Source organism: Notechis scutatus, chromosome 1 (genome assembly GCF_049901735.1).
Source record: "Notechis scutatus isolate UNSWTSFEM ecotype Mainland chromosome 1, rNotScu1.2, whole genome shotgun sequence".
Taxonomy (NCBI): domain Eukaryota; kingdom Metazoa; phylum Chordata; class Lepidosauria; order Squamata; family Elapidae; genus Notechis; species Notechis scutatus.
Window position 1 is genome coordinate 54,690,970 of NC_142009.1, and position 24,311 is coordinate 54,715,280.

General features: G+C 37.4%; 1 protein-coding gene across 4 annotated transcripts in view; it reads right to left on the bottom strand.

The window, feature by feature from the left end:
• The window catches only part of TP53BP2 (tumor protein p53 binding protein 2), a 75,228-nt gene that overhangs the window by 46,499 nt on the left and 4,418 nt on the right, over positions 1-24,311 (bottom strand). Inside the window, exon 1 of one of the 4 annotated variants that reach the window (XM_087964545.1) lies at positions 18,645-18,973. The exons of 2 other annotated variants lie outside the window; for them this stretch is intronic. In XM_087964545.1, coding sequence (XP_087820671.1) covers positions 18,645-18,671 — 27 coding nt within the window. In that variant the 5' untranslated portion in view covers positions 18,672-18,973. Of the gene's footprint in view, positions 1-18,038; positions 18,580-18,644; positions 18,974-24,311 lie in introns of those variants that run through there. One more of the 4 variants, XM_087964551.1, reaches the window with a different exon arrangement.

Below are 24,311 nucleotides of genomic sequence, written 5' to 3' on the forward strand. Positions count from 1 at the left end.
CTAACCCATGCATCGGATGTGGATTTGTCCCATTGGGCAGCGAAGTGACTGAGGCGGCCGCCGATGGGGAGGGAGGAAGAGGCTCTATCTGGTTCGGCGGTAGGGCCTTCCTCCTGATCCCCGAAAGGGCCTCTCTTATAGTTGCCGCCGCGTCTGCTTCTGTCGCCAGAGTCCGAACGATCCTGAGATCGGAAGGAAGGGGGCCTCGGGTATCTGGGCGGGAAGGGGGGTTGGTAGAAGGGGCGGGGGAAGCCCCTCCGAAAGGGCTGTGAGCCCCTTGTCTCTGACCTTCGAAAAAGGGAGGGCAGATACTTTCTCTTACTGCGGCCCTCGACCAGCAGGGGTTCCAAGGCCGGGCCAAACAGTTTATCTCCCTTGATGGGAGCAGTGGCAAGCTTGACCTTGTTCTTTACATCCGCCTGCCAGTGTTTGAGCCACAGCAGGCGGCGAGCTGTGACATGCGACGTGATGGCCCTGGAAGAGAACTTTACCGATTGGTAAGTGGCGTCAGCCGAGAACTCGGCTGCAGCCACCAGCTTCGCTATGTCTTGGTGTGCTCTCACATTGGACGCGGGGACGTGTTCTCTCAGCTGACGTAGCCAGCGGATAGAGGACCTTGTGAAGAATGAAGCGGCCGTAGCCGATTTAATGGCCCAGGCATCGGATAGATGGGCCCTGCGCAATGCCAGTTCCATCCGCTTGTCCTCAGGTTTCAAGGCCTCTAAGGCCTCACTGGGGGTAGAGGAGGAAGCAAGGCCCACAATGGGATCATCAACCTCCGGTATGTTCAGAAGGCTAGACATTGCCGAATCGAGATTAAAGAATCTCTTGTCTTGGCTAGAGGGTGTAGGAGGGGTCCCTGTGGAAGTAAGTTGTTTCGCTACTAGGTCTACGAAGATGGGTGGGGACGGGATGACCTCAGCCTCCACCACTGGTTGAGTGAAAATGGAGTCCTCTGGGCCCTCTGGGACGGGGGGGAGGTCAGCAGGAGACTGGGGAAGAAGACCAGAGACGTTCTTGGCCTTAAGGAGGAGGGATTTAAACATGTGAGGCTTGAACAGCCCCCCAAATATGGGTTGGTCGGGAGAGGTCCCCTCGTCCTCCGACATCTCCCCCTCCATGATGTCCGCCTCTAAGAGGGGTTCACTATAACGGGAGGATCCCATCCGGGAGTCCTCTTCCTCTTCCCTGAAATCCCCAAAGTCCCCTTCGTCCTCCTCCTGGGCCCCAATCGGAGGAGGGCTGTCCCTCTGAGAGAGTACCTGATCAACCGGGGGGACCGGCTGTGGAAGGGATCTGATGGATAAAGAGTCATGCTCAGAAGCTCGTGGAGAGAAGCCTGATCTGGTCATGTGCTGTAGGCCCTCTGCAATGCCCTGGCGGATGGCCAATTCCATCCAAGCCCTGATGTGGGCTGGAACCTCGGAGGTAGAGGGTTCTTCCTGGCGCAGACCAGCAGCCATGGGTGTAAAGGTGGCTTCAGGGGTCCGTCTAATCGGAGGTCCAGGGGTCGAATGACCCTGAAGTGGACTGCGCCTAGGTAGGGAAGAAGGGTCTGGGGGGGGAAGAGGTTGAGTAGTGGTAGGGGGGGTGGGAGAAGGAAGGGCTGGAGGCCCCGAGCGGGACTCCCTTGATCGCCTGTCAAACTCCTTTTTCAATGCTTTATGGCGCCTTAAGGCGTCACGTTGGGAGGCCTTGGAAGGTTCCTTGTCCTGTCTAGAGCCCTTAGGTTCCTTGTCCTGCCTGCGCAAGTAGTGGGACTTTGCCTTAGCCTTCAAAGAAGGATGTTTAGAGAGATTGTCGTCTGCCATGTTAGATAATGAATACTAGTAAGGGCGGTTGGCTCGCCTGGAATTGGCCTGTGGATAGGGCCGGGTGAGGATTGAGCTGGCCCGCTCCCCCTTTTGGAATTTGATATGTACAGAGATAACAGACAGTAAAGTATCTATGTAATATGATATGTACAGATATATATATATACTTTTGATTTCTGTTTAAGGTCTTCTTTTTTTTTTTTTTTACACCAGTTGTATTTACAGGTTATCTGTATATATACATATAACTACAAGAAAAAATTTTGTATAAAATTTTTTTTTACTTCTTTTTGTAATATAATTTTTTTATTTTTTTATTATTATTATTATTATTTTTTTTTATATATATAAACAGTAACCGTAACAGGAAGGAACTATAACTGTATCCCAGTACAGGCCGGATTAGCCAAATAAACGCCTGAGGCCTAGAGCGGAAAAGCCTCTGGCAGCAGGCCTCCAGACAACAAAAAAACCGGAGGGGGGGGGGCTGCAGCTTCGCCCCGATAAAGGCTGCGGGAGGCCAACAAACGATAAGAAGAGCGAGCCAGGCAGATCGCTATGGGCAGCTAAGCTTTTGACCCAAAGGCCTGGGGCTCCAAATTCACCGCAGCAACACAGTTGGAAAACCAAAATGGCGCCCGACCACGATGCGGAGCCAAGATGGCGGCCGCGAGCTGAACTATGTCGGGGCGCCTTCGGGACGGTGAGGAGGGCTTGGCTGGTCAGCTCAGCGCGCCTAGGGCCCTTAGGGGCGATTAGCCCTCCCGGTCGGCGTTTTGGGTGGGTGGGGAATCCAGCGAGAGACGAAACACGCGCCACGAGGCAACGCGGAGGCAGTGACACGATCTGATAAGGGAGGGGTCGTGCTAACAGCGCTGCGAACCCGCTGCTTGGCCCCTAGGGACGGGGAAAGACTTCCCTTAAGTCCAGACCCTTTGCGCAGGAGGAGGAAAGGAATATCAAACCTTATAGATGGAGAAAAGCCAGAAATTGAATAGAATTTTTTGAATCAGCCAAGGAGCTCTTTCGATCACAGCCTGACTCTTCGAGGCTGAGCAAAAGACTGGGGAGACGCTGCGCGGTGTCACGTGAGGGGGCGGAGCGTTTCCTCATCTAAAGCTCAGCCTACAAGAAGAGGACTCAGAAGCACATCCCCAGTCTCTGGATGCTCCGAGTGGCTCGAGGGAGAACTGATCTAACCTCTCTCTCTCCCTCTCTCTTTCACATACGTACACAAACACACAGAGGCAGGGGTGGGATTCAAATTTCTTAACAACCAGTTCTGTGGGCGTGGCCTAATTTGTGGGTGTAGCTTGGTGGTCATGTGACTGGCTGGGCATGCCTTGTATGTAAATATTATAAATATTTATGTAAATATTTAATTTTTTATTAAAAAAGCAACTTTTACCCAAAATCAGGCAAAGCAGGCAGGCAGATTGAGTTGCTCATAGAATCATAGATTCACTCAGAAAACTATCTTTCTGCCATCGACTACCTGAGTCTGTCACATAAAATTTGCTTGCAAGCAAATTCATAAAATTAACTCACAACACACCATGTATGTAAATATTGATTTTTTTTAAAGAAAAAGAGCAACTTTTACCCAAAATCAGGCAAAGCAGGCAGGCAGATTGAGTTGCTCACAGAATCAAAGATTCATTCAGAAATTTATCATTCTGAAATTGGCTATCTGAGTCTGTACTGAATAGTAGAAGTTTCAGTCCTAAGGAAGGTTCGGTTCTGCTTAAAAGCAGAGCCAGAGATCTAAAGATTAGCTAGAAAGCAAGAAATCCAATGGTTTTCTGCTTTCTAGCTAATCTAAATCTCCTGGCACAGCAGAACAGCTGGTCGGGGCAGGGGGAGGAAAAATAGCAACTTACCAGGCAAGTTTGCCAGGTAAGGAGTGGGCGGGGAGGGTTCCCGCAGGCCATGTGGGTGGAACAGCCTTGTGTTCCCACGCAGCCTGGATTAATTGCTTTGAGGGGTGCTCTGGGGGGTGACATTTCTCTGCGGACTACCAAAATTTTCTTGCGGACCACCATTGGCCATGGCCCACCGGTTGGCGACCATTGGTCTAGACTCTTCTTAAAAACATCCAGTGATGGAGCACCCATGATTTTTGCAGGCAAGCTGTTTCACTGGTTAATTGTCCTCACTGTTAGGAAGTTTCTCTTAGAAGGTTGCTTGAAGAAAAATTCTGACTGAACAAGAAAAATGTATTTTCAATAAAACTATGTTTTTGACTAGTAAAGATATTGCAATTTAATTCTTTAAATGGTTATCTTGTCCAATGATTTAAATAATTAAACTGTTTTTATTTAAATGGATGTTACATAAAAATTAAAATTGTCAGTAGAATGTGTATTATATAATTTACATCTCATTTCAAACTTACTATACCAGAATTAAAACTATACTTCAGATGGCTACCTTCGTGTCTTATACTTAAAAACAGTCAGCATTAAAAAAAAATCAATATTGTCAAATAGAATAAGGTCAAATAAGCAAAATTTTGCAATAAATACAAACTTCTGAGGAGTCATCAATATGGTGAAGGAGACAAAAGTCACTCCACTATACTGGGGGGGGGGGGGGTGTGCCTAAATTTAAACATGGTTTGTCAGTCAATCAAAATGATATTTTGATTATCAACCAGCGTTGTACTTTAAGTTTACTTTAAAAAGGTTCCATATTCCATTGCACTGCCCCTCTGAAAGCAGGACATGCTGGCATTCTAGGCAAATGAATGACTTAACTAGTAAAACTATATTCATAGAGGGTTTAATGCATGCTATTAAGAGAACCTCACATGTTCAATCCAAAAGAAGAAAAAATGGTGTTGGTTCAAACGTTACTATTCCAGCAGCTATTATCAAATCTACCAAGATGTACTAAAAAAGTGTTACCTATAAACACCCCTTCCCCACACCTTCCCTTTTACTTTTTTTTTTTCTTCTTTTTTAAAGCAATTGGAACCAAGAATAAAGGGGTTTAGTGTTAAATTTTGCCTTGAGTAAAAATGAGAAACAGGAACGCCTCTCAATGATCTCCCCACCCGCATAAAAGCCCAAGGAACAGATATCAAGCCTTTTACAAGAAACAAAATTCTTGATTTTTTCGTGGCCCTTTTTGGGTACACTCAAAAGCTCCGTCTGGGTCGCGCAGAGTGAGGCTAAAGAAGCTCACTATAGAAACCACTATTTGCAAATATCCTAAGTCACAGGTGTCAAACTTGTGGCATCACGTTGCCGTCACATGATGTTTCATGATGTTTTTCCCCTTAGTGGAGCTGAGGTAGGCGTGGCCTGCATGTGACGCATGCGGCCCACAGGCTGCCCTGCCCTAAGTGAATGTGATCATGTCATGGTCATTCAATGCTAGCACAGGTAGTCCTTCCTTAACAACTATTAATTCAGTGGCCTTTCAAAGTTATGGTGACACTGAATGAATTTTAGTTATGTCTGGTCCCTATAATTAAGACTACTGCAGCGCCTCCAGCGCCACATGATCAAAATGAGGGCACTTGACAGCTCACTTGCACTTACCATCATCGGGTACTTCAATTCCCCATACTCCTTAGCTCTCTCTTCTTTGCCCTTTTGGCTTTCTTGAACTCCATTGTCCCTGCTGCCCTTCCAAAGCTGCACAAGAAAGCAGCACATAATTTGGACAAAGCTACATGTAGCCTTGGGAAGAAGGCCTGGCTCAGCAAGCAGCTGCCTTGCAAAGAGCCAGGCTGGTCCACCTCCATTGCAGTAGAACTAAGGAGATGGCAAAGGTCAGCTGGGGGTTCAGGGCTGACAGGGAAAGCAGAGCCCATGATCTGCAGAGACAGCAGAGCGCAGGGCTACCAAAAGGACAGTGATGAGAGGAGACAGGCGGTGCAGAGAAGGTAGTCCCTTACTTTCACTGATGTTTGGATTTAGGAGGGACCAAGCCAGGAATAGCTTGGATCGGAATGGGTCCTCCCCATAACAACCAGTAGGATTCAGTTATGACCGCTATAGGGAGTGCTGAGATTGCCATTGCTAAGCAAGGCAGGCACATGATGTCACAATTTTATTACTTTTCAATTTATTAGCCAGACTACTGAAAGGAGTATTGCTTCATTTTGAGGTCTTGGACATAATACACATTTATTCTTTTCTCTCTGTAAAAGAAAGAAAAAAGCCATGTACTGTAATCCTAAAGCACTTCCCTTTCTCTTTTTGTCAGACAATGAAAAAGTAAAACTAGTTGTGTGGATCATTGGGAGGAAAAGTACTTTTATATAAATATGTAATGTATTGCTAAACTAAAGTCACTGGTACAAAATCCATGATTTACAGAAAAATAAAACATGCATCCCATAATTCATAATTTTAAAATAAGTTGTACAAGATGGCTGGTGTCCATTTATTTAAAATTATTTACAGGTTAGCATAAGCCAGTTAAATTCTGAAGCTTCTGAAGTGTTTTTTAAGCAGTGGTAATTAATGTACTTATCTTCTTGTTTTTACAAATTATGCTAAGAATACTCATTTTTCTTTTATGAAAATGTCACATCTAGGAAATGAAGTAAAATGGTAATTAACCTAATTTTTAATATTGTTTTATTTACAGGTCAGTATAAAGAATACCTCTCCACTTATGATGGGGCTACTGTAGAACTGTGGAAACTGTAGAAGGTTGCTAGTTCTACAGGTTAAGTGTCAAAAAATCAAAGGTTTCTAAACTAGAAATTATGGTAAAGGAACATCATAATGTTATAAAATTATAACTTGTATATATAAAATAACAAATAGCAAATACAATGTGGGCTTCTTACAATTAAATCCTGTAGATTATGGGCATACAGAAAATAGTGTATAAAATTGCTAAATTTGCTCTAAGCAGTAAATGGCTTCTGGAAGAAATTGGACCATCAAAAAATAGTAGGCCTAACAATAATAGCTATAGGGAATATTCATGTTCAGAATCAATGACAAAGTGCAAAGACTGCAATAAGCCATAATATCATTTGTTATTCTTGATAAAGTTAACAAACACAGCTTATTTAACAAACATTATTAGCAAAGCATGCCTTAAATTATGAGCTTGACTGAAATATATTTTATTGGAGCAACAGTACTCATTAGAAATGTGCTTTTCTATCTTCAAGGAGATATAATCCTGTGATCATACCTATCCTAGGATATCCAGTACGTTCAAGGTTCCTGTTGGTTCAGACCTAATTCAATTTACTCCACCTTCCTGCAACCCATGGCAATCATTTTCCAATATTATTATATGTATTACTTCTAACTATTTTCAGCTTTCTTACTCACTAAACAGATTTTTCAAGACAGCCGCAGTTTAACATACACAGTTTTATTCATTTCTTAATACTAATGGAAGCATTCTGTTCTGGAAAACAAAAAAAAAGAACTAACCCCTCTCAAGCCTGTTAAGTATAAATGCAGAAATAATTCTTATGTTCAACACCTGTACTCAAATAATCAAAAAATATGAAAACTCAAAACTTCAGCCTGTTAAAGCTCAGTCTCAAAATAACAATAACAGTAACACTTAACGTCTGCCCCATGCCTCAAAAAAGAACAGTGATCTAAATTTAGATGCTAATTATTTGCTGATTTACCAGCCTTGCAAATTTAAAGCTTTAAGACAATGCTTCAATATGCATCTACTTATACACCAGACTATATTCGAGCTATTTTTTTAAACATTTTTTTTCAGAATTGCTTTTCTGTTCACAGAAGCTCGACAATAAATAAATGGATGAAAAGATAATAAAATAATTTCATAATAAAAAGGCATTTAAGATTGGGATCCTATATCTACTGAACCAGGCAGACACATGAATCATTATTGCAAAGCTCACTTCCCCCAAATCAATGTCAAATCATACCATAGAATTATAAAAGGCATATCATTATCAAATCCAATCTCTTCCGCGGTACAAGAATTTAAAGCTAAAGCATTTTCCAAACACCACTGTGTAATCTCTGCATTAACACATTCAGTAAACAGTAAGCTACTACCTCACTGGGAAATTGTTCTCATTTTCACAGTGTTCTTACTGCTAATAATTCTTTTACAGTATTCAACCAGAATTTCCCTTTTGTAATTGAAATCCTTTATTCTGTTGTCTGTCCAATGGAAGGATAGAAAACAAGCCTTTGCAGGTGTCTGAAAAGTGCTATCTTATTTCTCCTCCGGATCTTCGCAAAGCTAAACATTAGCAATTTCTTCAATCTTTCTTTAAGTGATTACATTTCTAAAATCTTGATAATCTTTTTTATCCTTCTCCAAATCTGTTCCATATTCTCTGATTGTTCTTTAAGTATAGTGTCTAGATCTTGATACAATATCAGAAGTGGGATCAGCTAGAATAAAATGAATCTATTACTTCCAGGGATCTGGATGCTATGCACTTGTCAATGCAACTTATAATTGTACTTTCTTTATATACAGTAGCTATGTCAAACTATGTTCTCTTTGGATTTCGCATTCAATTTGATTCATATTCAACTTTTTTATAATAATGTTTATCAACAGGTAATCCTATTTTATACCTGTGCATTTTGTGCCATTTCCCCCAAAAATAAGACCCAATAAGAAAATAAGCCCTAGCATGATTTTTTTAGGATGCTTGTAATATAAACCCTACCCCCAAAATAAGCCGTGTTATAACTATCAGCCAGGCGGACATTTAGTATTGCATTTCCCCGAAACTAAGATCTAACCGGAAAATAAGCCTCAATCGTCTTTTGGAGCAAAAATTTATATAAGACCTGATCTTATTTGGGGGGAAGCACGGGATATTAAATTTCATTCTTTTTTTCCCAGGCCATTTATTTATCCTACCAAACACTTTTAATTTTATTTATTTTCTAGACTGTTAACTATCTCATCCAATTTTGTGCCATCTGCAAAGTGCAAATCATTCCCATCATTTCTTAATGCAAGCCGTTAATAAAAATGCTGAATAGAGCCCACAAAGAAATATGCGCTACTGAACTTTGTGCTTCACTCCATTTTTATGAGGAGGCACTGATGAACACTCAGTGACCATAAAGTTCAAACAAGCTATATGCGTGTACCTAATTGTCACGTCATTCAGTCTAACATACTACTTAGAATGTCATGAGGTCTTTGAGAATTGAGATGGTCTAACTCTCCCCAGTTAGATCTCTTTGTCCCATTAGATTTAACAAGGGAGGCATACTGTGGGTCCCATCTAATAGTGAGTGCCATCTTGTGGGCCTTAGAAAGAGAGCCTGTTCTGTTGTGGCACCCAACCTTCAGAATATTATCTCAAACTGGTCAAACTGGTCCTGACCTACTGACTTTTTGTAAACAAATGGCTTTGCCACTGAGCTTGGGAATCCAGATGGGCAGTACAGTCTGTGGAGTGGCTATGTGAAATGTTTTTGATTGTTTTTATACCTTGGGTGCCAATTATATGATTTTTAATGTTTTATATACTTTTATATTGCATACTTTTGCATTGAACTTAAGCTACCCAGAGCCATGTATTTGAGATGTGCGGCTTTATAAATTGAATCAATAGCCATAATCAACATATATTAATTCTACAGTTTAACTAATTTATGTCAATTAGTTTGATTACATGCCTTCAAATAGGGTCAACTCTTAATGACCAGGATGATCTGTGCCTAATCTGCTCTATCAAGCCTCCCATGAGTGCTGCTACTGTTATTAACTCCATCCACCTTGCTACTTATCATCCCAATCTTAATATTCTCTTCCCATCTTTTCCAGTATTATGGTTTGTCTAGAGAACTGGGTGATTGCATAATATATTCAAATGTGACAAGTTGAGCTGAGTCATTTGCACCTCAAGTGATAATTCTAGATTTACTGTATATGTTCTATAATCTGATTCTGTTCTTGGCTCATGATATTCTCAAGAGTCTTCTCCAACACTGACATTCAAAGCATCATTAGTCTTTTTATTCTGTTTCTTCAAACTCAAACTTTCAGTTCTTTAGTGTCAAAAGAAAAACTACTGCCTGCCCGCTTACTGGGAATAAATTCTGCATTCTGCTTTTCATAACTGCTTGATGGAATATCTTGGTTGGCGATGAATAAAACCTATAACACTTGGGTAATCCTGTTTTCTCTTTGTAATTGTGAGTTTTTTGTTGCCTTCACTGAACACATAACAGATTGACTCATCTCTTTTTGCTGTGGATATGTATCTTAAATAAGTGTGGCTCTTAGTATCTCTCAGCAATAAAATCTCATTTTGAACTTTTGCTTTCCAGAAACTATTTCCAGAGTTCCAAACTATTTATGTTCTTATTTTGTTGATTTAGCTGTCTTTCTACTTCTACACATAATTTTTTTATTTTTGGCATTTCATGAAGATTGCTTTGTGTGGCTACATTGGCTTCTATTGCTGCTTTATATTGCTTTTCCTTCTTGAAATTGTTAGTAACTCCTTTTATTAAGAATTTCTACACATCCTGAAGTTTTTTGACCCACTAGCTTCATTTTTCATGGAATATTACTCATCAGTGGCTATTATTAAAATCCAATTTTGTGAAGTTCAGATAGAAGCTTTACTATATCCAGTTCTCTAAAGTACCAAGTTGCATAGTATATACATTTATTTCATATAAAATTGCAACAATTCATATCAGCGCGATAAATCCCCTCTAATATAAGCACTCTTTGTCAAGATCTGTTTTGATATCTTCTTTGTGGCCACGGCACACAATACAACTTGTTTTATTACATATTCATCTATATTAGTCAGCAGGAAGTTGATTGTTTTCTTTTAAACTGGACTAATTCAACTAGGTTAACAAAGTAGATGGAAACCACAAAGTGTCCACCAGGGCTGCATATTGGCTCCCATTCTTTTAATTTTGATAATAGAAGAGGTTAATAATACTTCCATTTATATTCTGTCAACTGGAAGTAGAAAGGTCCCTATATTATCATACAACTATACATGGTACTTATGTCTACATTAATTGAAATGACAATTCTGACAGTATTTGTCACATTCTAGTAAAGAGTACTCACAGGTAATTTATTCCAAAACCAAGATGATAGTATTTGCTAAAAGGCCATAAAGACTAGATGGACACTAGATGGTAAGGAGATAGATCTAGCAAAGTATTTGGGTAAGCAGTTTATTGAAACAATATCATGGAAAAAATATAGTATCAGCAAGAACAATGGCTGAGATTAGTACAGCCTACTCTCAAAATCTTCCAGGGCAAAACAATCTCATCATTAACCTATAGGATCCCAATTTGAGGTATCAGTAAACTAGAAGAATTAGAAGTGGTTCAGAATAAATTCATGAGATCAATGTTAGCCTCTTCCTCAGGTACACCAGTAGCAATTTTGAATTTAGAAATAGGCCTCCCAGCAATTAATATAAGGGTAAAGAAAGCAAAAGAAAGCCGGAAACGACTAGCACATATGTGTGTGGGGAACCTTTACCTTAAAGAAAGTAATTATCTTATAGAAAATTATAAATCATGCCCAATATTTTATTCAAAAAAACAATATCTTCGCTAATAATGTAACATTAACAGATGGATGAATATGTATCTAAAACTCTTACAATTTTCTCTACACCACGAACTGTTAAACAACATAAATTATCATATTCTATTGAAGTACTATTCATTTTTTAAAGATTTTAGATGGGATAAAGAGTAAACATGTAAATTTAAGTTGGTGAAGTAGTATCAATCTTTTAAAATTTATTCATTTGCCTCTCTAAGCAGGAATATTTTTTTACATTTTAAATAGTAAGGTGTACTACACAAAACCCCTTGCAATAATCAATTTCATAAATCATAGATTAGAATAAATCCAACAGGAAAAAATGAATTTTAGAACAAGTTACTTAAACAAGATTTGTCAGCTTTACTGCAAATACATCAACTGGGCCCCCACAACCTTTTTTAGTTAAGAGGATGCATGTACAGCTCCATTTGCACATGCACAGGACTGCATGCATACCTGGCGCTCACTTAGATGGAACACGTGCTCACTTGCTACTCATGCAAGTGAAGATGTGCCTGTGTGTGCTCGCCAGCCATTTCCGTAGCCCAGTTGCAAACCCTTCACAGCCCACAGGTTGGGGACCCCTACTTTAGACTACCTTTAATTTATATTTAATTGTATTTAATTTAAATATCGGTTGTTGTGTGTCTGTGAGAGAGAAGCATAAACCAAACATTCTCTATGGTACAGATTATTCTTTGTACAGTAGCCATTTTCAACACAAGTTACTTCCAAACAGATGTACTTAGAGTAGATCTGCCAGAACTTTTATCATGAACACATCACAGTCTACAAACAGCATGGCTTCCATTCAGCAGCATACGGCTTTTTCCCAAGGGCCCCATTTTCAGAGAGTGCATGAGACTGCAGTATAAAAGTCTACAATTGGGACACAGAGATATTGCCAAAACAAGAATAAAAGCAACAGCAAGGAAAAGATTACCAGAAGCTGCCTTGATCCAGCTTTGGCAATTATACCCTCCAACTGAAAACATAAATATCAGCAATACTGAACAGGATCCTCCAAATTTCCATGCACTTTTTCATGATATATAAATTGCAGAAGAGAATTATAAAGTCCAGTTGTGTATATTTAATGCTCAAGATATTCAGCATCCATTGCCTAACATAGTGGCAGTACTTAAGAGATCTTGATGTATTAAATAAACAAACAATCATATGATTAAGTACAATGAGGAGTACCAAAAAATCTCAGCAATAGGCTAGACTGAAAAGTCAAAAGCTGAGTAACAAATAACAAAGGCAAATCACTTTTGCATTGCTTTTAAGAAAATTACATATCCATGTTATCAGTAGGAATCAAGCTCAACTTGATAGTCTTCACTTTTATTCTATTATTTTAAATAATTATTTTACAAATTTTACAATTTACAAATGTGGCTGTTCTACTAATTCTCAGTCTAGGGTTAAATCCCATGTTGGTTATTCACATATTCTACCGGTATGTAGGAGTGACTTTGGGAGACAGGAGGAACACTTGCAGTCTATACAACAGTCTGATGATTGAAATTTGAGTAGAAAGAAGGCTAGTAAAAGCCTCTCAGAAAGGACCCTCCCAAGTTTAGGGGAAAGTAAAAGTGAGCGACAGGAGGGGTATAGTCAGACTTGCAAGATTGATGTTAGCCTGGTGATGCAGTCCATACAAGAAGTACAATCAGGAATTATAGCTCTTGTATTGTAAAAGTGCATTAAGAGAATCTTGCAAGTCTGAAAGTACCATTATCTAAGCTGAGGCTCTTCCTCCTGTCTCCCAGTATAATTCCCACATACTATTACATCTACAAAAGATAAGACACCTGACTTTATCTCCTTCCTACTGACTCCCCCCACCCACCCAAAGTTTCTTCTGAAGGTTGGGGATATTGCTTGTGTTGCACGGGGTGTAGCAGATGATAGAGGAAGAGCATTTACTATCACCAACCAACACAATGTATCAATCTTAAGGAACCATGTACCACAAATCAGCCTAATTGATAAATAAATAAAAAAAGCTGGCAGAAACTATTTAAATCCCAATTTTATTTACAAGTAAATCTTTGGGTTTCGTTTCAGGAGATTGTATACAAGTAGTTTTCTAGGCTATGTTACACAAGTGGTTTGCCACTGAAATGTTTTTACTTCAGCTAGACGTTTTGAAATAGGACCACAGATTTAATTTCATGAAACAAATATCTGCCCACAGTACAAATATAAACAAAGAAAACTACAAATGGTTAACAAATTGATTAACAAGCTATAAACTGGTTTCTCTCTTGTTAATGTTTTATATCTGGAAGAAAAGAATAGTAAATAATAGAATATTTTCCATTTGAGAAAAATGTTAGCTTTGGCAAACTTAAAATGTCTTGACAATAAACCTTCTAATATTTCTATCACAGGTTTCAACAACCTGGGGCAATTTAGAAGTTTTTAGTTCCAATTCTCATAAACCTATGCCAAGTTAACTAAAGATCATGGATTAAGCATGAATCCAACTGAAGGGCATTACACTGGCTACCCCTGATTTAAATTATAGACACTTTACACTGTATATTGGAAGTTACCTCCAATAATCTGATCCATAAGTGGAATGGCATCTGCTAGCAAAATGGATCCATGTTACCCTTTGCAATACTTCCCCTAACTCCAAATTCCGTCTGGAAATTTGGGAGAAACTTGATAACATATTATCATCAACAACAACATCATGCATAGGCCATAACTTGATTATGTTTCAGTTACAAAACACTATGTTGTTTGTGTTATTCAAGATCTATAACAATAAATAATAAGCATGCAAAATTTAGTTGCTGAAATAGTCATGTCATATCTGGAAATGCATTGTCTTTCACATAATTTTTCCTTTTGCAATTACATACTGTGGTATGTTATCAAATGTTAAAATCTAATACTGTATTTTTGCTATCAAGGCAAAAATATTTAGAGGTAGAGAAACTAGATTTCTTTAATGTATTTTAGCCCATCACCACCATTATGCTACATCTAATGCACACATATGAAAGAGTGAGAATTTTTGATCACTCCATATCTTCACAGCTGTATTACACTATACCGTTCCTCTTATATGATTTACCATGTTTGTTGGAGCAGGATTGTAGGACTAGTTTGCTTTCTACTACTGGACAATACTTGTTTGCCTTTCTCTATTTGCTTTTGTTTCAAGGAGGTTAAAAATCACTTAAGCTTGAAAATGCTTCCTTAACATCATTAATCAGAATATATTTCCACACCAACACTTTAAATGTCAATTCTCTGTAAATCTATTTAACTAATTATTTGACTGCCTGTTTGACCTTCCATGTAAGCATTCCTATTTTTTTTAATTGCATAGATTTCCTTAAGTTTGTCACAGAAAAACATCTTTTGTATTAGAAGACAGTGCCACAGAATGTCTGACTTGTCCAGAGAGTTTTAGGATCAAATAACTCCTAAGCTATAAAGGCAATCAGTGACCTTGGGCTAACTATTATCTTTTATTGGTGAAGAAAATAGTCCCCATAGAAAATAGTCCCAATAGTCCAAGGTCAGTGTGAAGAAATATACACGTATATATGCACACACGCTCTCTCTCTCTCTCTCTCTCTCTCACACACACACACACACACACACACACAGCATAAAAGCCCCTTGGAGGATGGGATATAAATAAGTAATCACAAAATTGATTATCCAGTAATTAATAGGTTAGCAACCTCCTTTTATTAACAATTTTATAGCAATTGATGCAACCAATTACAAAACATAATCTGGAAATGTAAGACTATTATAATTTCTTAAAAAATTAAAATACAATTTGTCCAAATATATTACCTCTAATCTTAATTAAGACTAAATTAGTTAAGAATTATATTCTTACTTTCTTATTTACCAGTTAGCATATCTACTATATATATATTCTACTATAACCATCTGAAAAGTTCAAGATATAACGATAATGCTATAAACATATTCTTCTTGAAATGTATTATTTTTTTACTATCTAACAATTATGCAATTAGATGCTGATAATGCAATTAGAAGCTAACGAAAAATCAGCAAAAGCTCAAACAAAAAACTGTCAAGCATAGTCTATGGAGCATTAACAAATGTAAATGTATGACAGAATTATATCAGAAGATACACTGGCCCAGAGACAACCCATGGAAAATAAATTAAAATAATTAATTAGTAGTTCAGTGTATAACGTAAATATAACCATGAACAGAGTTCATTATTCTTGTAAACCTAAAATTATCATGATGATTCTTTTTACTCTTATATTTGAACAGCACAAAAACAAAACTATTACTGAAACCAAGATGAAATTTGATTAAAAAAACAAAAATATTACTGAAACACACTTACAGTATGGTTCTTTACCATTCACAGCAACTTTATATGGCATTAGATTGGTACTGATAAATAACATCAGATTAAAAACAACTGGGTCTATTCTTAAGGGCAAACTCTGGATCCAACTTATTATTTAAAAATGAGGAAAATCTAGATTTTAATAATCATGACTCTATATAGAAATATATGTTAATATGAACTAATGTGAAATTATTTGAGGAAATCTCCCTAAAAAATAAAAGGTTACTTAATAAGAAAGGCCTTTTAAGGCAACAGAACCACTTGCTTACTTTAATTATGATACTGTACTCTTTTAAAACAAACATTATTACGTTTATTCATTTTTCCAAGGGCCATATCTGTAATATTACTCTATTATTAGATACTTCAATAATATATATGCTTCTTGATGTTTTCTTGTAAAGCATTAATTATAATGATTACCACCATCATCAAAAGAAGCATTTATCTCCTTTCAATAGTTAGTCTTTAGCCTCTCTAATAATGAAATATTCAGTTAAGATGTTTAAAAATATGAAATATAAAAGAATAACCAAGAGCACTTAAAAATCTGTTTCCAATTATAAAATTGATCTGTTAATCAGTATAAAATTATGTCCCACAAAAACCTACTGAATACTGAAAGTCTCCTAATGTGGTTATTTCATTAATGCAAACTTTTCAATAGTATTGTAATACAGTTTGCTGAGAGAAATCAGATGCTAGCCCAACATAATATATCCTATTCTACTCAATGGAAGGGTTGATAGCATTTGCAGAAACTACTACTTTTTATTTTTTTAAAAATGTATAAACATTCTAGCCCTAAGGAAACAGAATATAATGAACACAAGACAGGAAAGCAACTTTGCTGGAGTTTACAGCTAGAAGACATGCAGGATTAGCCTTGGTTACAATTTGGACAGAACTCCAAGGAATCTAAGGATTTTATGTCAAAATGTAAAACAAAAATTTTCCCTGAAGAAAGCAGTGATAAGCCATTTACAGATTTTTCCAGTGGGGTTCATATATTGTGCTAAGCCATTATTGGTTTTACTGAATAAATGACAAATTGCTACAATATATTTATTAAAAAAATTAACTTAAAGTAATAGTTTACAAAGCACAAGGGTGTGATTCACAGCATAGCTTAAAATCAAGAGTCTGATACCATTCTCAAGTTAGATATAATTATGGTGAACCAAGCACTGGAAGACAGGGAGGCAGTGAGAAGTGTCATGCTAGGACATCAGTAGAAGCAGCAGGTGAAAGAGGAGAAGGAAACACACAGGAAAGTTAGGAGATAGTTGAGCTGCCAGCAAAGGACTTATGGTCTGCCATAAATTCAGAAGTACCACAGCATTCTATGTTTGACTTCTGTTGACCTGTAGTTAATTCCAAAATTGTTCCATAGAACCTCTACATCTATGGAGATTCTCAGTCTTCAAGGTCATGGTTGTTCCAAAGGTGCTTTTTCAGTCCAGTTGCCTCTTGAAAAAAGCATCTTTGGGACAATAGAACTCTAAAATGTGAAACCTATTTTCCATGTCATGCACACTCCTTAAAACATACAAGACTAAAATAATTGATGAATTAGTAGTTCAGTGTATAACGTAAATATAACCATGAACAGAGTTCATTATTCTTATAAACCTAAAATTATCATGGTGATTCTTTTGACTCTTATATTTGAACACAAAAACAAAACTATGTACCAAGAAACATGGCAAAACTTTTAGAAAACAAACTATGTAATTGTTCATATTACAGTAGGCACATATTATGGAATCATACAGATGCAATAAAATATTGAAGTCACTAGTCAACTGTCTGCTTAGTACAGGATTTCAAATTTAAACATAATTAATAATTATATAAGTTCTACCTGAACCCAGTCAAAGAATGGCAACTGCCCACCTCTTTGGTAATTAATCTTACTGCTAAATATTGTTAATGTTATAAGGTGTTTTCTAATATCAAGTTTGAATTACTCCTGTAACTTTATTTCATGTCCCTTACACTGAAAGATAAAGAATGTGTACCAGTCTTATTTTTGTCAGTGTTTATATATTTTCTACATAAACATCTTTAATTACCTTTTCTCAAAGCTAAGCTTCCACCATTCCCTTAATCTCTCTTAACAGGCTATATAGCTTCTAGTCCTTTCATCACCCAAATTGCCTTTCTTTGAACTTTTTTTAAGCGGGGTCTGAATCATCCCTAAAATGTGGCCAGAACTGAACACAATAAACAAGATGTGGTCTGAAAAATATAACCATTACTTCCCGTGATTTGGAAAACATTGCTTCTGCTAATGTAACCTAAAATTGCACTTGCCTCTTCTGCAGCTACATCAGATTCAACAGCTGTAAACCAGTCGTTATAAATCTTGCTTACAAGAAACATCTCTGACTTTCTCTTTAAATGCTAGGAAGCTATTTCTTTGGAACAAGACTTGTACAAATCGGAATACTATGTGGAGTCGGCAGATTAGTAAAAGTGTTCTTGAGGGTCTTCGAAGCCCGGAATGGCTCTTTTTCTCCATTTTCTCAAAGGTTGCGAGAAGCAGGAACAGCCGCTCCATTTGCCGATTCTCTCGTTCTCCCAAGTCTCCCCACCTTAAATCATCTGAGACGATCGACCTTCTTCCTTAGGCGGCAACCGCTGCCCATAAGAGGCACTTACAAAGAATCCGGCGTCTGTAATACACGTTTCCACACTAACCTCTCGTTGTCGAACCTCCCCCCCTCCAATATCCCCACTGCATGAAGTTGCTGAAGAAAAAGGAAGAGGAGGAGCGGCAGCAGTAAGCCTGATCCGCGTTCCCATCTCGAGCCGAAACTACGGCGACCTAGGGGTCGGGCTAACCCTCTACTTTGGATCAGGAAAGGGGTGCCTTCTTCCACCCTCCCCCCCACCCTACACAGGTTCATGTAAACTTACCGGCATCATCTTGGCTCCGAACCGCATTGAGGCGGGTGTGCAGGTTCCGGGACCGGGACCAATGACTGGGGCCTGGGGAGGCGGAGCGGCCTGCCGTCTTTCCCTAGGAACCTGTTGCAAGAGGCGGTCCGAATCGCGACGCTTTCCAAACAGCCGAGCGCTTCCTGGCCTGCGATTCCCACAAAACCCCCGCCGCTCTCGCAACTCCGAGCTTTGTCTCGTCGAAGCCCCTCCGCGGTCTGCTTCAGCCCAGGCGGCCGCAGCCCTCGAGCCCACTCCGAAACTATTCCCCGCTGGCTCGGCGAGGCGGAGAAGTTGGAGCCCCGCCTGAGTCCCACCCCCAAATTGGGCTGGGCACATCCTCGGTAAACTCCGCGCTTCTCTCCTCGCTCAGGGTGGAGGAGAATTAGTGCCCTGGGGCCTAAAGCGAAATTCCCGCCATTGCCTTCGGAACAGCGTCGCTTTTCACCTTCTCCGAAACGTTTCCTGGAGTAGGTTCAGGAATACTCTTTACCTGGCTCTCCAGGGCTGCACGAAGGGGTAGCTCACAAGTAATCTATCGCGGCTGAAGTATTTTATCTTTGTTCGATCCTTGTGCGGGCAATTCCACGCTTCCTTTTGCATTAAATGGAGCAATTTTTGTTTTGGCTAGTGTAGCAGTTTATTCTTCGAGATAGAGATTTGTTAAATTCTAAAGAACCATATGTTTCCCCAAGGCAGCTAAAGTTTTAAAACAAGTTCATATTGCAAAAGGAAGTTTGTTATAAAAGTAAAATATTTGCCATGTATTCAAAGATTGTAAATTGAGTCCATTGAAAGAATCCTATTTTTCAATACTTTAAATGTTTCAGAAACATTGATATACAGTATAACCTCCCATCACTATTAAATGATCATCATTATGAAATGATCATGGTTCAAATGGGATTTTCCTCTTTATTTTAGAAACTACTATACAGATCTTTAAAATTAATCACATTTCTATTATAATACCTTCACTTAATACATGTCCATTTACAAAACTCAAATTACACTTATATATACGTTTCCCTGGAAAAAAGTTTAATCCAGAGTGGGATTCAGTTCCAAGTAAACTTTATTAATTAATTATTAATTTTGGCATTTTCATGTAACAATATTATACTTTATAAATTTAATGCCCCAGTTCTCAATAGCCTTCAATCAATTTGATAAAAGAGATAAATATAATACACTAGTAAACTTTTGGTGAATTGTGTTTTGGGTTTGTATTTTTATTGAGTTTTGGTAACCACCCAAAATCACTTTGAGATGGGCAGCCATATAAATGCTATAAAGATATTGTTGAACTAACCTGAGAAAACAAATTAAAATACCAGTGAAAGATGATTTTTTCTATATAGGTTTGTAGTATTATAATTGTTGATATGAATTTGTTTTTTCCTTTACATTGTCACTCTTTGGTTATGAAATAAACCCTGCTAGTCTACAGGATAATTCCCTTGTTTTCAGTGTCATCTAAACTTAGTAAACGCAATTACATCATAACAAGGCACTGAAACTGAATCACTACTATAATAGTTTCAGTGACTCATAATATATGAAAGAAGTACAAAACCAGTTACAAGTAACAAGTAGAAGCTTCTCAGATCAGAGATCTGATTTATTTTTACCATTGTATATTATTTCTGAATATCTATTCATATTCATACTTTTCATACTTAAACAGTATGGTTCTTGTAAAAAATCAGTTATATTGAATTCAGTGGATTTTCTTTCAAAAGACTGACTGCACTTTTATTTATTTTTCAAAAATCCATTGTGATATTAAGCATCAAACCATTTAGAATTTGTATCCTATTCATATTCAAGTAACATAGTCTGCCAAGGAAGTTTTAAAGAAATAAAATCATACTGGAAATTTTAAAATTCATTTAAAATATGAAGTGCTTGTCTAAATCAACAACTTACAAAGTATAAATAAAGAGAGATGAGCAAATGAGGATGTGGGGGAAGGCTGAAGACAATTTATAGCATTTAAAAGACATGCTGCACCCACACTCCAGAAAGTAGCTGAGCTAGGACAAAGTGGTAGGTGTGGCAAAGGCAAAATGAAAGTTGATTTAATTAAACATTAAGCTTAGTTAACATGTTAAATGCTGTTGATATTACTATTGCCAGTATGTCTACTTCCATCAAATTGAAAATGTGAAAATTTTGAGATAAAACCTGGACTGTTCTAAGAGTTTTCAGGAACTATTTATAGAATTGGAGCCTTAGTTTGTATACTTTTAGCATATAGCGTACTGCCCAATTCATACTAAAACTATATCACTTAAATGTTAGTTAATTAATATTGCATTTAAGATACGTAAAACCAAAATAGATAAGAGCATGTGTGATGGATATTTTTTTTAAATATATAGGATATTTTGAGTCAGACAAGCTATAATTTTTGTTTCTCTTCATCTTTCTCCCCCAAGCTCCTAATATTCTGAGGGTTTAATAGAACTTTTTAATTTTTATTAACTACAAATGAAACAATTATGTTGCAGGATCAGAGTCAGATGTATGATAGTCAAAAATCAGGAAAAGTCTAGCACAATCTTTTCAAACTAACACATTTTATTGAAAAGCATAACCTTTGAGAACTGTATAAGACAGCTGTAATTCACTAAAATTTAGAACTTTTCATAAAAGCCTATTTGCTTGAGAAAAATGCTTACAATTGTATTAAAAAGCAATCTTAGGCTAGTTGGTCCATGGAAAAATTGTTTAAAATAACAGATCAGAGCTTGTCCCACTTTTTCAGATTAGTTTGGCATTGCCAGCTGTGAATTTTGAATTAGTTGTTTTAGTAATCTCATTTGTTGCTCTAGTAATCATATCTTAATACTCAAGTTGCTATTTTTAAGTGTTTTCTTTAGTCATTACCATGACTGAGAAGGGGAAAAATATAGTTGTAATTCTAAAGTAAACCTGAAGTGAAGCTTATATAATAAGTGTGAAAGAGTTAATTGTACTGTTTGCTGTTCCAACATGTTGCTAAGAGACACTGTTGAGCTTAGTTAGCCAATGAAAAACACCACCGATGACATAATAGTGTTGCTATACTTTTAACAGTCTACATCAAAAATTCAGTGAGAATTTGATAGATTACATTAATCGGGAAAACTAATTTTTCATTGCCAATAAAAGCTGAAATGTGTCCTTTTTAAAAATTTCTGCTTTCCACTAGAAATCTCACACTTCAGGAGTGTGCAGCAAATACAAATCTCATTATGGGCGTCAGTTCAGCCATGTACTCTTGATTGCTTTTTTATGTTGCCAGAATTGTTTCAGTTTGGAAAAGGATCAAATAATATTCTTCTTGCTGGGAACTTAAAACCAGCAGATCTAAAATGTTACAACTAACCATTTCATTTTCTGTGCAATGCACACTAAAATTGTTATGGATAGAGATTACCGGTGTTATTAGTTTTATAATAATATATAAACTCTATAGTATTCTTTAAAAAATATTACCAAGAATGTTAATTTAGGCTTTATTTTGGGCTATAATTCTAATTATAATTCTATAATTATTTTGCCATGTCCTATTAATAGTTTGAGTAATAATGGTTAATTGCTTTAAGTTTTGGTGTTGCAATAATTATTGTTTGGTTATTGAGAGGTTTTAAAGAAAATGGTAGATTTACTTTTAAGATACTAAGGATTATTATGTTACATTTATATGGTTCTTAACAGTCTCAATAATCCATTATCAAGCATACAGTATGTGTTATTGTGAAATCATTAGCAACAATGTGAGAGAGATTGGATGTACTGATTAGAAACAATTACTTGTATGTTCCTTTTACACTGAATATTTGTATATTGTTGCTTAGGTTATTTTTTAATTAAGCGTCTAATATAGTGGTGAATGCAAACAGTAACTATTATGTTAAACAGGGAATAGTCAATAAGACAGACAAAAAAGTTTGGGTAGTGGACATGGCAGTACTTGGAAACAGTAGAAGAGAAGAGAAAGAACTGGAAAAGATAACAAAATACCAAGACCTGCAAATAAAAATAGAATGACTGTGGCAAAATAAAGCAAAGGTAGTATATCAATAGCAATATAGTGCCTTGGGTGCAATCCCGAAACAGCTGGAGCACCACTTGAACATAATTGGAATTGACAAAATCACCACCTGTCAATTGGAAAAGGCAGCTTTACTCAGAACATCTTACATCCTGTGACAATACCTTTAATCCCATGAAACATCAACATATTCTATCTGACGTCCTTGGGAAGAACTTGACTGGTTGATAAAAATGCCAAATCTAGTGTAAACCATCATAATTCAATGTGTATACCACTCATCTCTGGGCAGTTCACAAAAAGCTATAAAAATTACAAAATAATATAGCTGTATATTTGTTATAGCTATAAAGAACCAGCAAAGAATGGCAAAATCAGGCAAACAAACACACACCTGCTCCTTGGAAAGAGACTACACTCATCCTAGCCAAAGGCCTGGGCAAACAGCTAAATCTTCGAAAATGTCCTTAGGATGTAGGCTACCTAGATCTTGAGTAACTTCATTCCACTCCTTCAACAGAGAAGGTGTGTGCTTCTGAGCTCCTGGTAGATAACATTGTTTAATTGAAGGATCCCAGAGCATGCCAACCCTGTCAGATCAAAGTGGTGGGCAGGTACTAAGGGAAACAGGCAGTCCTACAAGCAACTGGATCCTATGCCATGTAGGGCTTTATAGGCAGTGACCAGCACCTTTCAGAGGAGGGGTATTGCATTGCTATACATTGCCATATTCAGAACCAGTTGAGTCTTTCCATGAGTCTTCAAGGACGACCCCATATGGAACACATTGCAGTAATCAAGTTGGACGATCATGAGTGACTGAAAAGCCTCCCAGGTAGGAACAGCCACAACTGACACATGAGCTAAAGTTATGCAAAGGTCTTCTTGGCCACAGTTGCTATCTGCTTATCAAGCAGGAGCTCACCTAAATTGCATTCCATTCTTGTATGGGGAAGTGGTACCATATCCATTAAAGACAGAATGTAAGATATTATGAAACTTGGCACTTAATGAAATCATACCACTAACAATATATAAATCTAACACAGGAAAACCACAACTAAAATCACAGAAATGTAGGCTTTGTTTTATTAGTCTTCCTTATGATTAAAATTTTACAATGAGAAGGATAAGTCCTATTGACTAACATTTCTAACTGATACTCCTGCCTTAAAATTCCAGTTATGACCATTCAAACCTATTCTCAACAACACTCTCACCCAGAAGAGTAAAATAAAATAAAATAAGTGGGGGGGATATATACCGTGCTATATAATGTTTATGAATATTTTTTGTATTTCCCCTTTCTACTCCATTTCCATGAAGACATCCAAAATATCCAAATGAACTAAATTACAATACCTTGTGTCATTTTTCACTACCTTTCTCAGATGGATGTCCACATGCACTCCATTTACAAATTGCACCAAGCTATAAGTTTGATTTAGTATGCTATGTGAAAAAAAACCATGGTTTTTTTTAATGAAGTATGCTTTATCATACCTTAGCCTTTTCGTCTCAGTCTTTCTGATTTTATACATCTAAACAATCCACATTGTCTTCATACAACCACAGATTGCCTCCTAATGGATTTTAGAAATATT